Source organism: Ahaetulla prasina, chromosome 3 (genome assembly GCF_028640845.1).
Source record: "Ahaetulla prasina isolate Xishuangbanna chromosome 3, ASM2864084v1, whole genome shotgun sequence".
Taxonomy (NCBI): domain Eukaryota; kingdom Metazoa; phylum Chordata; class Lepidosauria; order Squamata; family Colubridae; genus Ahaetulla; species Ahaetulla prasina.
This window is the reverse complement of record NC_080541.1, coordinates 87,421,908-87,436,808: the sequence shown is the minus strand read 5'-3', so window position 1 is coordinate 87,436,808 and position 14,901 is coordinate 87,421,908. Positions and strand designations below refer to the sequence as shown.

At 38.1% G+C, this 14,901-nt stretch overlaps 1 protein-coding gene across 1 annotated transcript in view; it reads left to right on the top strand.

The window, feature by feature from the left end:
* Positions 1–446: 446 nt before the first annotated feature.
* The window catches only part of LOC131194776 (glutamate decarboxylase 1-like), a 33,275-nt gene continuing 18,820 nt past the window's right edge, over positions 447–14,901 (top strand). Inside the window, exons 1-6 of the mRNA XM_058176187.1 lie at positions 447–585; positions 6,807–6,941; positions 7,537–7,779; positions 8,365–8,455; positions 12,858–12,970; positions 14,471–14,586. Of these exons, the coding sequence (XP_058032170.1) occupies positions 555–585; positions 6,807–6,941; positions 7,537–7,779; positions 8,365–8,455; positions 12,858–12,970; positions 14,471–14,586 (729 nt within the window). The 5' untranslated portion in view covers positions 447–554. The remainder of the gene's footprint in view (positions 586–6,806; positions 6,942–7,536; positions 7,780–8,364; positions 8,456–12,857; positions 12,971–14,470; positions 14,587–14,901) is intronic.

Here is a 14,901-nt window from a genome sequence, read left to right as displayed (position 1 = left end):
AGATTGTCCTTTTTATCTCTAGATATGTCCTGCTTTGTGTATGTCCTGAAGATTGCAAGATATTTTATGGAACAGTCTTTTTTTTCTTCCTGATTCAGCCAACAGCACATTCTTTTCAAAAACCTCATTTCATAAAAACTTCTTTTCATGAAAAATTTTGTTCAAGGAAGGTGGGGAAAAAGAAGAGCAAGTGATATCAATGGCTACGTATTTTTTTCCTATCAGTTCTTGTTCAGTTTGCTGAACTTGAATAAGAATGAACAAATGGCTATAGTAATAAAATCAACGATGTCTCTTTAAAAAAAAGTTCCTTATAAATTAAATCTGAAACCTTTGTCTCCACCCATTTTCCAATCATGTAGTGGAACGCCTAGAAACACCAAGCAGTCTAGAAATATAAAACTATGTGCTCCGTAATAAAATAAATAAGTTCAGCAGGACGTACATTTGTGAATACTTATATTCAGTTCTATTGCTACAATTTTTTCTTGTCTTTTTTGTTTTTAGTATTGTGGATATTACTCAGTGGTGCATGCTTATTCAGAGGAAAGCAGATGGATTTCCAGATGATTACCCATACAACAAGTAAGTCTAAAGGTATGATTGTCTCATCATCTACCCCCCCCCAATACCCCTCCAAAAATATCTTAGCTCTTCCAGAGTTCCAAAAATAAAAAACAGCTTTAGGATTGCTCTGCAGCTAATCAAGATCTTGGGAATGGGGGAGATGGATGACAGTTTTGAGATGGATGACAATTGGAAGATCTCTATGGGAAAACACCTGCAAGAAGGAAAGAAAAAGTTCTTGCAGGTAAAGCTTGTATTTCTGTGGGCATCTCAAAAGGATCCATGTAATTCATTTGTCGGTTTTATGAAAAAAAAAAGTGTGCTGGAAAAGAAATACTTAAATCTTAAAACCCTTTTTCTTTTCTTTCCTGTGGGGTTAGAAGATACATTACCAGTAGTTCATTTTTTAAGAAAAAATAAGCAAAGAAACCTTCTTGAAGCTCAGGTATGTTTAGAGTCTCATGATGGAACTTCATAACTTCATTTTTCACGTGACTTTTTCATCCGCTTTATCCTGAATCTTGGATATGTGCTTTTGATTCAAAAGGAAAACAGTATTCCGTTTTTGTTTTTCAGATGATAATTGCACTTTTCCAAGCAACCATTTGTAGTTTTCATTTGCCAGTAGATTCAATGTTGCAATATGGTGGTGCAGATGTGCTGTAAGCTAGTAAGAAACTGCTGTGCTCTTAGAAGTAATGAAGGAAGGTGTGTTTTTGTAGGGTTTTGTTTGCTTGTTTGTTCAAGTCAACACCTTCAAGTCAGTGTTGACACCCAGTGGTGGGATTCAAATAAACTGGTTCTCTGCCCTAATGACCAGCTGGGTGGATGTGACCATGGTGGGCACGGCCAGGGAGTGTGACAGGCAGCACTCAGTCTCCATGCAGCCTCCTAGGAGCAAAAACGAGCCACGTGGGAGAGGGGAGCTGCGCTGCTGGCCCCTGGTCCTCATTTTGGACCTAGTAGGCCTCCTTGCAGCCTCCTGGGAGCAAAATCTGGCCACCGGGGAGGGGGGACATGACATGCCACACCCTCCCGTGCCCCGTTTTGGGCCTAGTAGGCTGCTCTGCAGCCTCCTAAGAGCAAAAATAGGTTGTGGGGACTCCTGGAAGGGGAGAGGCAGGGACAGCCAGAAATTTAACAACCAGTTCTCCCAAACCATCTCGAACCGGCTGAATCCCACCACTGGTTGACACCTGGCACCAGTGTGGACACCTGACACTTGGTCTGCTTGAAAAAGTCCCTGCAGTTTTCTGGGCAAAGTTTTTCAGAAGTGGTTTCCCCTTGCCTGCCTCTTAGGGATAATGGTTAGGAATGGCTAACTCAAGCTGCATTTATGCCTAAGGCAGGTCTAAAACTAGTATTTTGATTTCTACACTGGAGCCTTAACTACTACTCCAATTTGGGCCTCTAGATGTAATGATACAGGGGAATGGCCTTGGGAGATTTTTTTGTGGGGGGGAGACATGCTTCATAGGGAATGATTAGATGGGAGGCTGTTCCCACATCTGCATAGTAGACAGAGAAAGGAATTCAGAAAGTATCCTGCCTAACCTATCAGGCTGAAGATTTGTACTTCCAGATTTGAAAGGTTCTGTTAATGGTTCTGTTCTACAATAAAGTAGAATTAGCTCATCAGAAAAGGAGCACAGTGGCTCACGGTTAGGATTCTGGGCTGACGAATTGGCAGGCCTTTGTTCAAGACCTGGTTGATGGCACAAGATAAAGTCAGCATTTCCATGCTCCATTTCCTGCCAATCCAGCAGTCTAAAATTGGACGACTTTAAGCCGATAAATAGGTACCATGTTGGTGGGCAACTTAATGGTGATATGAAATGATCCCCAACTGGGCATCTCCTGGACAACGCTGATGTCACCATTCTATCCTTTCAACCAGATGTGCTTTGTTGATCCCAACATGACTGTAGTAGTAGCTTATCAGTTCATCTTTCCTGTTTGATCTACCTGGGAAGGCTGACACTAATGCAGGAAAAAATGCATGACTATAAAAATTTGCTTCTAGGTACAATTAAGGGAACTAAGAAGATCCTTAAATACTTTGGATCCAAGGTGATCACAATGTGGTACTTTTCAGGATTCCTCAGGATTTTCCTTATTAAAGTATTAGTAAGGGGAATCACAGTTCTTGGAAGATGTACCAATCAGTTGATACTCAGATGACATAACACCCAAGACCGTAACTAAAAAGAAAAGACAGATAAACCAGAAGACATCATACAAGTGGCACTCTAATACAACAATCCCTGCAGGAAAAATTATGGACCCAAACTTGGGAAAATGCAAGAATTTTAATTTTAGATAGTGTGCATTATTCCTTCTGAGCAGCACATTTAGTTCAAGCCCAAATAAAATGGTTGTGCTTCATAGCAACAAAGAAGAGGAGGTTTGCTCCTTCAACAACACAATCTAGTCCATTGTTTGTACTCAGTGAAACGTAGCAGACAAACCAGTTGTCATCCCTTCTTCTATCAGAAAGTGAAAAACACTAGTTCTGAGGTAAAGTAAGAGAACATTGGCAGAAGTTGTGCCCACCTAGAAGGACAAATAGTCAGGTGATGCATTCTGGAACTTCAGAACTGGTGAATGAATCATGCTGGACCAAACAGGAAGGGCAGATAGCAATAGCACTTAGACTTATAAACCACTTTATAGTGCTTTTACAGCCCTCTCTAAACAGCTTAAAGAGTCAGTATATTGCCCCAACAATCTGGGTTCTCAATTTATCCACCTTGGAAGGATGGAAGGCTGAGTCAACCTTGAGCCGGTGAGATTTGAACTGCTAAACTGCAGCTAGCAGTCAGCTGAAGTAGCCTGCAGTGCTGTACTCTAACCACTGCGCTACCTTGGCTGTATAGTTGTGAATGCATCATTTTGAAAGGAAAATAGTGAAGGGGGGTTGGCAAAGCACGGAAACCAAAATTTCTACTGTAGTGGCATCATTGGAAACCTGCAAGGATACTTAAGGAAGTAGCAGGTGTTCCTATGCTAATAGCAGAGAATGAGCATAAGAACAAAGTAGAATGAGGTAGGATAAGAGGCAAAGCCATAGGTTGCGCACAAATGCGTGGGAAATATTTGATAGGCCTTTAAAACTGCAAGAATGTTTAAGGCATGCAAGGAGAAGGAAGTAGGAACATTTTAAAATAATAGGCTTGGATGTCAAAATACTAAGGTAGAACTGGTCTTTGTCTTGCTTTGTGTTTTCTCATTTTCCCCACCCATTAAAAAAACAACCACCTCACACATTCTAAAGAAAGCATTGTGTTTGTTGTTGTTGGATTTGATTATATAATTTGGGGAATGAAAACAATTAATTGGGGTTTGGTTGTGTGTTTATTTTAAACACAGAAAAGAAAAGGTGGAAATATAGAACAAAGGAAAGCAGAGAAGACATGTTTAGTTTTTTCTTTGAATGCCATAAACCCATTATAGCTCTTATAAAAAGAGCTAATCCAGAACACTTATGCAACTTAATGCTTGCATAGTGACATCATTTTAATCTGTGTCATACTGTGGGGTTTACACCTCCACAATATAATGATTTGTTCTCTATTTTGTTCAATCTATCTTTAATCAAATTAAAAATCAAATCAAAGCAAAAGTGAGATGAAATTCTATAAGACTGCACTTACATTTAGGAAACCTGTTATTTAAGTTGTTTTTCCTTTGTGCATATTAAATATGGTATTCTGTGTCACAAAGTAAATCAGCATATTAAACATTTGCAGTCATACTGAATATGTTTTCTTCAAATAATTGTTTAAAAAGTAAATATTGTTTCAGACCAAAGCACCGCCATATCATAATAAAGGTCGGCAGAACATTTCATCTCTGTCAATGTTTATTTCCTTCCAAATCATCATTGGCATTATATCTAGCTGCTGAAAGTACTAGAAAAAGGGGCCTACCAAAATCTCACTGATTGATTTTTTAAGCTGAAATTCAGCTCAGATCAAATGCCATCCACTTTACCAGTGCCCTTTCAAATGAAAGAAACCAGGGCAGTTTCTATGTTTTGCACCTGTGCTATGAGTGGTTATTATTTTGAGTAACATCAGGCCAAAGAGAAGTAGATTAACTCTCTTTCACCCATGAAGTTAGGGGTGTGTGGATTTGTACAAGTACATGATGAAGCCCTAACAATTCTTATGGTTTTCAGTACAGTATATGTCATGTCCCACTCCTCCGCTGACGGCCGGGTTGGGGAAGTCCGTATCAAGCGTGCCTCTGCAGCTCTGCCAAAGTCCTATCAGAGTTCTCAAGGCAGGCAGGAGACCAGGAAGTGACTTCAGCAATCCAAGTTAGACTTTGCCTGACTCAGAGAATGCCAGAAAGCAGATCCTTTATATAGGCCATGGGGTGTGGCTCCATGACTCAGCACTTATCCAGGCCTGCCCCTCCCTTCTTTTTGCTGACGTCGCCTCTCAATTCTCCGGAAGTGAGGATCTCTCCAGCCTCCAGCTGTTGGTAATCTGAGCTCATGACTGGCTTCACATTCTTCAGGCTCACATGCTGTGGGGGAGGGGTTTAGTTGCTCCAGTTTGCCTGGGCATGGTGCCAGGACTGGGGGCTGAAGGCACGTCAGGCCCTTCGTCTTGCTCGGCCTGTCCAGGCATGGTGCCAGGGCTGGGGGCTGGAGGCATGCCAGGACATTCTTCCGAACTATCAGCATCCAGCAGGAGATAAGAGGGGCCCGGCTGCGGCAGGGGGAGCGAGCGAGACACAACAGTATAGCTATATGTTAGGTAAAGGTGTTAGGAAGAGTAGGGCAACCTAGAAATGATTATATTTATTTGGAAATTTTAAATGTAAAAGTTTCATGAGATGTTAAATGCTTCAGTTAAGGGTGTTAATTAAATAATTACAATTCACTGTAGTGGAGTACATCAGTTGACTGAATTCTGACTGGAAGCCATACACATCAACAAATAAGAGATTACTCAGGAAACTCCTGAGATTCACATAGGTTTATGAACAAAAAAATGCATGCAACCTACCCACAAGCTGATGTTCAAGGAAAAAATACAATCACATATGAATAACTAATATTTCAGGAACTAATTAGTTTATAGGCTTTCTTTGAACCTGCAGAAACCTAGACAGGAGAAAAAGAATCCTAGTGTATAAGGAAACCAGAAATAAAGGCAATAACTCTTTTAGGATATTCATTTTTCCTGTGATATATAGAGAATCTGGTCCTGATGTTCACTACTTATTTATTTACATTAAATTTATTATGGTTGCTTACTCTAATAGACTGCAAGTTTCCTATATGACCGTGATGGCGAACCAATGGCACAGGTGCTGATGGCATGGGAGCTGTCACCACAGTTCAGCTCCGCCATGCATGCGTGTGTGCCTACCACCGGCCAGCTGGTCTTCGGGTCTCTCTTGTGCATGCGTAGGGGTGGGGTGCATGCAATGGCCTGCATGCACATGTGTGGAGGTGGGTCACATGCAGGGGGGCCACATGTCCATGCGTGGGGGGCGGAGTGCATGTGGGGACTGCACACTCATGCGCAGGGGTGTGTGGTGCATGCATGGGGGCCATGTGTGTATGCGTGGGGGTGGGGCGCATGTGCGGGGGCGGGGTGCATTGCATTTTGGGGGTCCAGGCATGTGCTTTGGGTGCTTTGGGTACTTGATCCAGAAAAGGTTAGCCATCACTGCTATATGACATAGAACTTTGTAGAGGGGCTATGGTCTCCCTCTAGCCAGAGTCTTCTCAAACCAAGTTGCGCACAATAATCATGCTGAGCAGGAGAAAAGTGGGACCAACATACCTTGCTCTCTGCCCATGGACCTAATCTCATAATAGACATGAAGATTGTAAATACAGTATATTCAAGTCTATGAATTACATTTAGGGCTAAAGATAAAAAAAGATAGTTGAAATCATAAGCCAAAAAAGAAAAGAAAATGCTGGCGATGAAAAGGCTCCAACTCTAGAAAATTGATCATTAGAATATAATCAAAGCTATCAATCTTTTAAGACCATGTACCAAAGCAGATAAAAATGTCAGAGGAAGAAGACGACAAATGCATCAGTTATCTTATTTTTGCTCCTAAAATTCTGTATTCCTGTTTGAGACTACCTTTTAGGGCAGTTACTGTAACCTTCAGGTGTGACAGTTAATCATTTAAGATCTTCTACCTACTACTCAAACATTGGTATGGTAACTTTTTAAAAGATGATTTTTCTTGTGTTACTTTCCTAGATGGACTGGCCCATTCAGAACCTCACCAACAGAAATCCATACATATTTCTACTTCCCATGGAGAATGTGAAGAGAAAGAAAAAAAAAATGCTTTTCAAAACTTTGAAACAAATTTTTCAAACATATATGGGTCAGGTAATACTAGCATTTATTTAAAAATATGTTTTTCAATTTGTGCGTTTTTCAATTTTTCAGTTTCTGTGTTTGAAAGGATACATGTGAACATGTATATGAAAATTTCAATAGCTTTGTTCTTTTCTAAATAAACTTTTGCTCGACTAGTTTGTTTATTTTCTTAATCTCTGTAGGGCAGTGGTGGGTTGCTACCCATTCGCCATGGATCGGGCAAATTGGTAGCGGTGTGGTAGGAGGCTCCGTCCACCTGCCTGGACGCTTCTGTGCATGTGTGAGTGCGCGCCCGTGAGCGAACTGTTAGCGACGGGATTTGCAACCTACTAGTGATGTAGGTTATCACTCTCAGTAAAATTGTCTGTTTATCAGATCTTTTGGCCTATGAATTTGCAGGAAATGGCTTAACATTTTTAATTTAATGGGTTTATTTGGAAAGTGCCTTATCTTTTTATAAAGCCAAGAAACAAGTGAAAGAACTAGGAGCACTTTGTTTTTTCTATCCAGTTGGGAAAGTACAATTATGAAAGAATCCTCCAACTGTGTGGCAATTTTTTGTTTCAGTTCCATCATGCTGTTTTATTGGTGGCTGTTTCCTTAGATTTGTTGCCAGCTTGGAATGGTGAGGAATGCACCAAACATTTTCTTCATGAAGTAGTGGATATTATCTTCAGTTATATCAAAAAGGCTGTTGACAGAAAGAGCAAAGTGCTTGATTTCCACCATCCACATCAGCTTCTGGAAGGGCTAGAAGGCTTCAATTTGGAACTCTCTGATCACCCTGAACCACTGGAGCAAATTCTTGTAGACTGCAGGGACACCTTGAAATATGGGGTTAAAACTGGTAACTAATAATATATATTTATTTCAACATAATCATCTGTTCCCTAATCTTGTGGCCCTCAGGTTTCTTGTGCACACAATTGCCTTGTTCCAACCTGAGCAAGCATGTTCTGAGGATTTTACTAGCTAAGCTAATTCCATTACTTTTTATGCATTAAAACATGTCTGCAAATGCTAATTATCTATAGAGACTATAATTTTTTGGGGGGGAGGGCCTTTTGCCTTTCCTGATTCTAGATTTTATGATTGTAAGCTTTTCTGATGCAGACATTTAAAATATAAATCTCCACAGCACATACTTTCATGGACTGTATAATTTTGACACTATTCTTTCTTGGATGCATCTCAGAAATGTCTTTTGTAATGCAGATTTTTGAGGAGATTTTTGTTCTTTGTTCACTGCTGTGCCATGAATGTTTTGATGGATATTATAGTCCCATAAAAATGTGAACTCTTTTTACATATAAAACACCAAGGCATGTGGGCAAAATGCTTTTTTACACTATCTTCCAACTACCTGTGGCTGCTTTATTGCAATAGTAAGAGTGTCTCAAAATGACGTATTTCTAACATTTGTATTTTTAAGGACATCCCCGTTATTTCAACCAACTCTCCAGTGGCCTTGACATTATAGGACTTGTTGGAGAATGGTTGACAGCTACTGCAAATACAAACATGTATGTATTGTAATCTCAGTTTTATATAGGATTAATATAAGATTAAATAATATTTCAGCAGAATATTTTAGTTGCTTTTTAAGAATGAAAAGACTACAAGCTTCAACAAGAAAGGATTTTGTTGATACAAAGATTCTTGTAGGTCCACTAAGTTCTTCTCCTAGGGCCACCAACCACAGTGACATCTTCTCTATATATACGCGCAGGAGCACACACTTTTTAAAGTACTAAAACAAGATGTTCCAATGGCCACTTAATATTTTAATGTGTTACTTTTTTCTCTTTAGGATTAAGCTGCACATGCTTCCATGCTTTCTTTCTTAATAAAAAGCACATGCAAACAAATTTCCACCTGGATTTGGACTATAGTTTTGAGAAATCTGTAAATTACCACTTCTTAAAAACTATTTCCTTTGGGGGTGGGGGTTAAGAAGCATGAACAGCATGGTCCACTAAGTTCTTAGAACTTGGAGAGCTTAGTAAATCCTCAGTTTTCCCGAATGTATTAAGAAAAGTCTGACTGAAAATTTAAATGATGAATCCTTGATACATTGTGTCTAATTGACTGATTGGATGATGTGCAATAAGTAATAAGTACAAATAAAAGCTACTTCTTAGTTGTAGTATGTTGATATTGTTTAGTTCTTTGAAAAGTTCTTTTCTTTGTTGATCCAGAAGGAAAGCCCTATGAATGCTGACAGTTTTGTAGTCTCATTAGTAGTATAGATAGTCCTCGACTTACAACTCAATTGAACTCAAAATTTCTGTTAACATTTGTTAAGTGAGTTTTGTCCCATTTCACAATCTTTCTTGCCTCAGTTGTTAAGTGAATCACTGCAGCTGTTATGTTAGTAACATTGTTGTTAAGTGAATCTGGCTTCCCCATTGACTTTGTTTGTCAGAAGGTCTCAAAAGGTGATCACATGACTTTGGGACACAGCAATGGTCATAAGTATGAACCAGTTGCCAAGCATCTGAATTTTGATCACATGATCATGGAGATGCTGCACAAGTTGTAACTGTGAAAAATGGCAACATTTTTCAGTGCCATTGTAGCTTTGAATGGTCACTAAATGAACAATCGTAAGTCAAGGACTACCTATATCTTCTCCACCATTTTTTCTTTATTCAAGAAAAACAAAAATAATTTGTCATTTGTTGTTGAAAACAAACTTTAATGCCCAAGTATCTACCAATATTAATAGTGTTTAGACTAGAGGATATAGAAGAGGGTAGGCCTCCTACTCAACACAGAAAAATTGAAATACTTTTGCTCATACTTCAGTCACAAGTGTAACATTCTGAGCGTCAGAATTCATCTCCATGGTAAAATGTTAACAAGATGGCTATTGTGCAAGAAATGTAAGGGGGAAAAGCTGTTGGAAAAAATTCACAGGAGTCAGTAGGAAGGTTGTTGAGAACTTCAGATACAAAGAGAATTAACGGTCATGGTAAATTATACAAAATGTCAGCAAATGTAATCATTTTCCTCTTCTGGGTTAAGTATCTAATAATTTGGATGGAACACAGAGAGCCATTTGTAATACAAGATGGCATCAGTTCAACACTTCAAAAGCTTTGAAAAAGGTCCTTTTCCATTGCTAAACTGTCTGATTTATGTGCAGCCTGTTTGATATTTAAAATTAGTGTATACAATAGAATCCTTAAACTCTTAGTTGCCCAGGAACCTAAAACCTTAAGCTCTACAATACACAACTTAGCTCCAACTTATTCATTTCGTATGGATGTGAAAAGAATTTGCACTACTGTTCATATTTTATATACATTTTCTATTAGGAAGTTTCTTATCATTCCTTTTCTTTCAAGGAAATCCTCCTGGAAACATAAGTTTCAATATAGAAAAGTTAGAAGGGGCAGACACAACTTTTATGTATTGATTTATTCCATTTATATGCCTGCCCATCCTAACAAGTTACTTCATGTGGTATATAAAGCAACATGAAATCGAAATAAAGTACTCTCATTCCAAAGTGGTGGGAAGAATATGATTCTAGGACACAATTTGCCCTTCTGCATATTTTGTTACGTTGTTATTTTATTGAGAGTTTTAGAATGGCTCAGACAAAAATGTAAAAGTGCGCTATAGAAGCGTTCAATCAACATTACAGAAGGGCTACAAAATAGAGAGGAAGAAGTAATGGGAATCTTATAACAGTAAAAAAAAAATGTGAAGGAGAATGATCATCACATTTTCCCTGATAAGAGTTTCCTGACAAGGCTTTTATATCAAATTTATTTGGTACTCTCATGGTAAACGGAGAGAATGGCTGCTGGTTGGTGTGATCACCACTCCATTCCACTCCACTCCTCTGAAAAAAACAAAATACCTTATGCCACCAGACTTGAAATCCTAGGTTTAGAAAACTTAGAACTCCGCCGCCTCCGACAGGACTTGTGCTTAACTCATAGAATCATCTGTTGCAATGTCCTTCCTGTTGAAAACTACTTCAGCTTCAATCGCAACAATACAAGAGCAAACAATAGATTTAAACTTAATGTTAACCACTTCAAACTTGATTGCAGAAAATATGATTTCTGTAACGGAGTCATTAACACTTGGAACACACTACCTGACTCTGTGGTCTCTTCTCAAAATCCCAAAATCTTTAACCAAAAACTATCTACTATTGACCTTATCCCATTCCTAAGAGGACTGTAAGGGACGTGCATAAAGAGCACAAAAGTGCCTGCCATTCCTGTCCTATTGTTTCTTTTCATTATATCCAATTAATATAGTTATTACATACTTATGCTCATATATATGCTTATATATTATATAGCTATTTCATTTCATGTTAATGCCTATATATACTGATATGACAAAATAAAAAATAAAAAATATGTGAACATCCTACCAAATCTGAAGTTGATTGCAAATTCTAGTCCGGTGGTTCAAAACAAATTGAAAAATGAGTATGATGTATTCACTCATTCACATAAGGTATTTGTCCTCATTTCTAGTAATACTATGTCTGAATTTTATGGAGTACCATAACATTTCAGATCTTTACTAATGGAACATATTTTGGGTAGACCAGCCTGCATCTTTCTGGCCTTGAGCTCTATATTTTGGACTTACATTTGACACAGTGGTATTTAAGGAATGAAAGTAGGAAATACTTCTATAGTTGATAAATGCTATTTATGGAATCTGTAACTCTATAAGAATTGTTCATTCAATCCTTTTTTATATATTATGCCTAAAACATTCAAGAGTGGATTGATATTGGTTTAAAATCATTAAAATGTGAAGTATAATAATTATAAAATGCTGATAAAACTGTGACTAAAAACATTTAAAAGCTGGGAATCATAAACTATGAAGATAACAGAAGACAAGTCAGGCAGATAAAAGCATTTTGATCTAAAGAAAAAGGAAATCTTATTGGATTTGGCCTCAATACCTGTTTGGTCCTGCTGCTTTTCTGCCTTTATGTTTGAATTGTGGCTTACATCCCCTCACCTCATCACCATCAGTGAGCTAAGACTATGCCAATAGGGAATGTCAGGGTTTTATAAATCCAGGTTAGGAACCAGGTTAGTTAAAGAAGACTGATTTTATAAATGCTTTTCTATTTATTACTGGCCTATTCTAAACAAGGGAACATCAAAAAATAATTAAATACAAGCTATTATAAATTACCTAACCACAACTAATGTCTACATATCACCAAAGGTTCACACATACACATCACTGTCTTTAAAAATCTAATGTATAAGCCTTAAACATTCACACGCAAGTGTAATATATAAAGGAAGGTTCTTCTATTACTAAATTATAGTACAATGTTAAATAACATGACAAAAAAATAGGATATTATGATTAGTAATTCAAAAATAGTTGGATAGAATTCCCTTAATAGTTCAGATAACACTGAAGCATGCTTAGCGATTAGTTAGAATATGGCAAATGGATAATAAGAAAAGCACTTGAGAAAAGTAGGGGTGACTCTAGGAATTTTGAAAGGTTATTCTAAGTTTAGCTCTACATAAGTAGTCATAAGTACTTGCAAGTATTGTGGGACCAATTGGGAAAAGAAAGCTCAGGACCGCATATGCGTTGGAAATATGCAGAAGAGGCCTTCATCCTGCAGTGGATAGACATTGGCTAAAATGGTGAAGTACTTGCCCAAGATACATATCCAGTGCTATATGCTGTTAGTTCCTAAGTGAGCCTTAGGGATAAAATGCATGCATATGCCAGTATATAGTTTTATTTGTATGTATAGCTACTGGATTTTGTGAATAGATCTTTTCTACATAAACCAGACTGAATTCTGCATCACTGCCTTGCTTTTAACTTTGTCAAGCAATTTGGATTTGTTTCAGTTTCTGCATTTTCTGACTGTGTTATGTTGATTACATTAAAATATTTTAACAGGTTTACATATGAAATAGCACCAGTATTCATCATAATGGAGGAGATCCTGCTGAAGAAAATGCAGGAAATCATTGGATGGGAAGAAAGAGAATCAGATGGCATATTTTCTCCAGGTAAGTAGATTAAAAATGTTCAGTGTTATTCAAATTATGGAACAATCTGTTGACATTTCAAATAGTGAGTTCTAATCTCACTCTAGGGATATAAGATGGCTGAATGACTTTCGGGCAGCCACTCTCTCTTAGCCTAATTCACTTCACAGTGTTCTGGTTGTGAAGAAATAGGTGGAGGAGAGAGTATTAGGTATGTTTGACTTCTTGAGTGATTTATAAAAATAATAACGGTGGGAATATATATACATACTGAACATACGTACATAAGGATAATATATCTTCCTTTTTTTTCCTGTATATACACAAACATGTGAAGTCACTATAAGACAGAGAAAGGAAACTTTGATCTGTACATAATCATAATCTGCCTCTACATCCAGCCTGTGGAGGCCCTTCCCCTCTGTTTCCAGAGAGCTGGCTATCTTTTCCTTACTCTTTCTATGTGGAAATAGGTGGCACCTTCATACTGAGAAGACGATAAGGAGCAATTGCTTTTAATTCCTCAGTAGAAAAAAAGCTATGGGAGGATAATGGGCAGGAGTGCTATTCAGTAGGTTCTGACAGGTTCTGGAGAACTGGTAGCAGAAATTTAGAGGAGTTCGGAGAAATGCTGGTGGAAATTTTGAGTAGTTCAGAGAACCAGCAAATACCACCTCTGGCTGGTCCCAGAGTGGGGAAGGAGTGGGGATTTTGCAGTATCCGTCCCCTGCCATGCCTACCAAGCCACGCCCACCAAGCCACACCCACAGAACTGGTAGTAATAAAATTTGAATTCCACCACTGATAATGGGGCATGACTAAAGGGAGGGAAGCAAAATCTATGTTACCACAGATTTGGAGACAGCAATCTCAGCCTTGGACTCCACTCAATACTTCCCTCCTTCCTTAAAATGAATACAGAAATGGCAAAATCATTGCATTGGCTGGACTGTAATAAGAACATACAAAGAAAAAAGTCATATTTATTCATCCTGTTCCATTCTCTGTTCTCAACTATTGTTGTGGCACTCAAAGCTTTATAACGATGCTGCAAATCACCAGTAGATGAGAGATGATAACTATTTTCACTGATCGACAAAGTTGGACCATACCAGATTGAAACAATGATACGCCATCTGAGTATCATAGAAGGTTGGAGAATTCAGCATGTTGGAATCAATGCAGCATCATTTTTAACACTAATAAATTATGTTGTATCCTAATAGATGAGAATGTAATCGGGTTAGTTGTACTTACATAGCAAGCTTTTCATGGCTTTTCTACACAGACCTTCCTTGGCACTGAAAAATGTCCTGAATGGAAATAAGCTGCCTCTAGAAAATTGCAATTGAGAACATTAACTGTGTGGATGATCCATACGCACTACATGGAATAACTTAAATTAATCTGCCTTTGGTACCTGAAATTTGTCTGTTTGATTTGAAATGATGAGATGAAGCATTACTTCCCAACGACACTCTGCTATTCAAATGGTAATAAAATCTAATTTTTTTTTACCAGGGGGAAGCATATCAAACCTCTACAGTGTTTTAGTTGCTCGCTATAAATACTACCCTGAGATTAAAACCAAAGGCATGGCAGCCCTTCCAGAGATCATATTGTTTATTTCTGAACATGTGAGTATTTATGTGTGCTATCACGCTTGTATAAAGTTATTTGAATGTGGCTGACTGCAATTATCTTAATAATACATGATTGTTGAATGAACTCTCAATATGATGGAATGCCACAAGAATGTAGAGCCAGTACAGGAAAGATATCTGAGTCGTGGGAAAGTAGAAACCACGAGAAAGAAACTTAAAGCAAGTCTACTTTCATTGTATTAACTATATGTTGGAATAGAAGAAGGCTTTAATAGGCTTTCAAAATTCTGTTACAATACCCAAACACATTAAAGTACATTTCAAGACTCTTAATGAATCTTCTTTTCT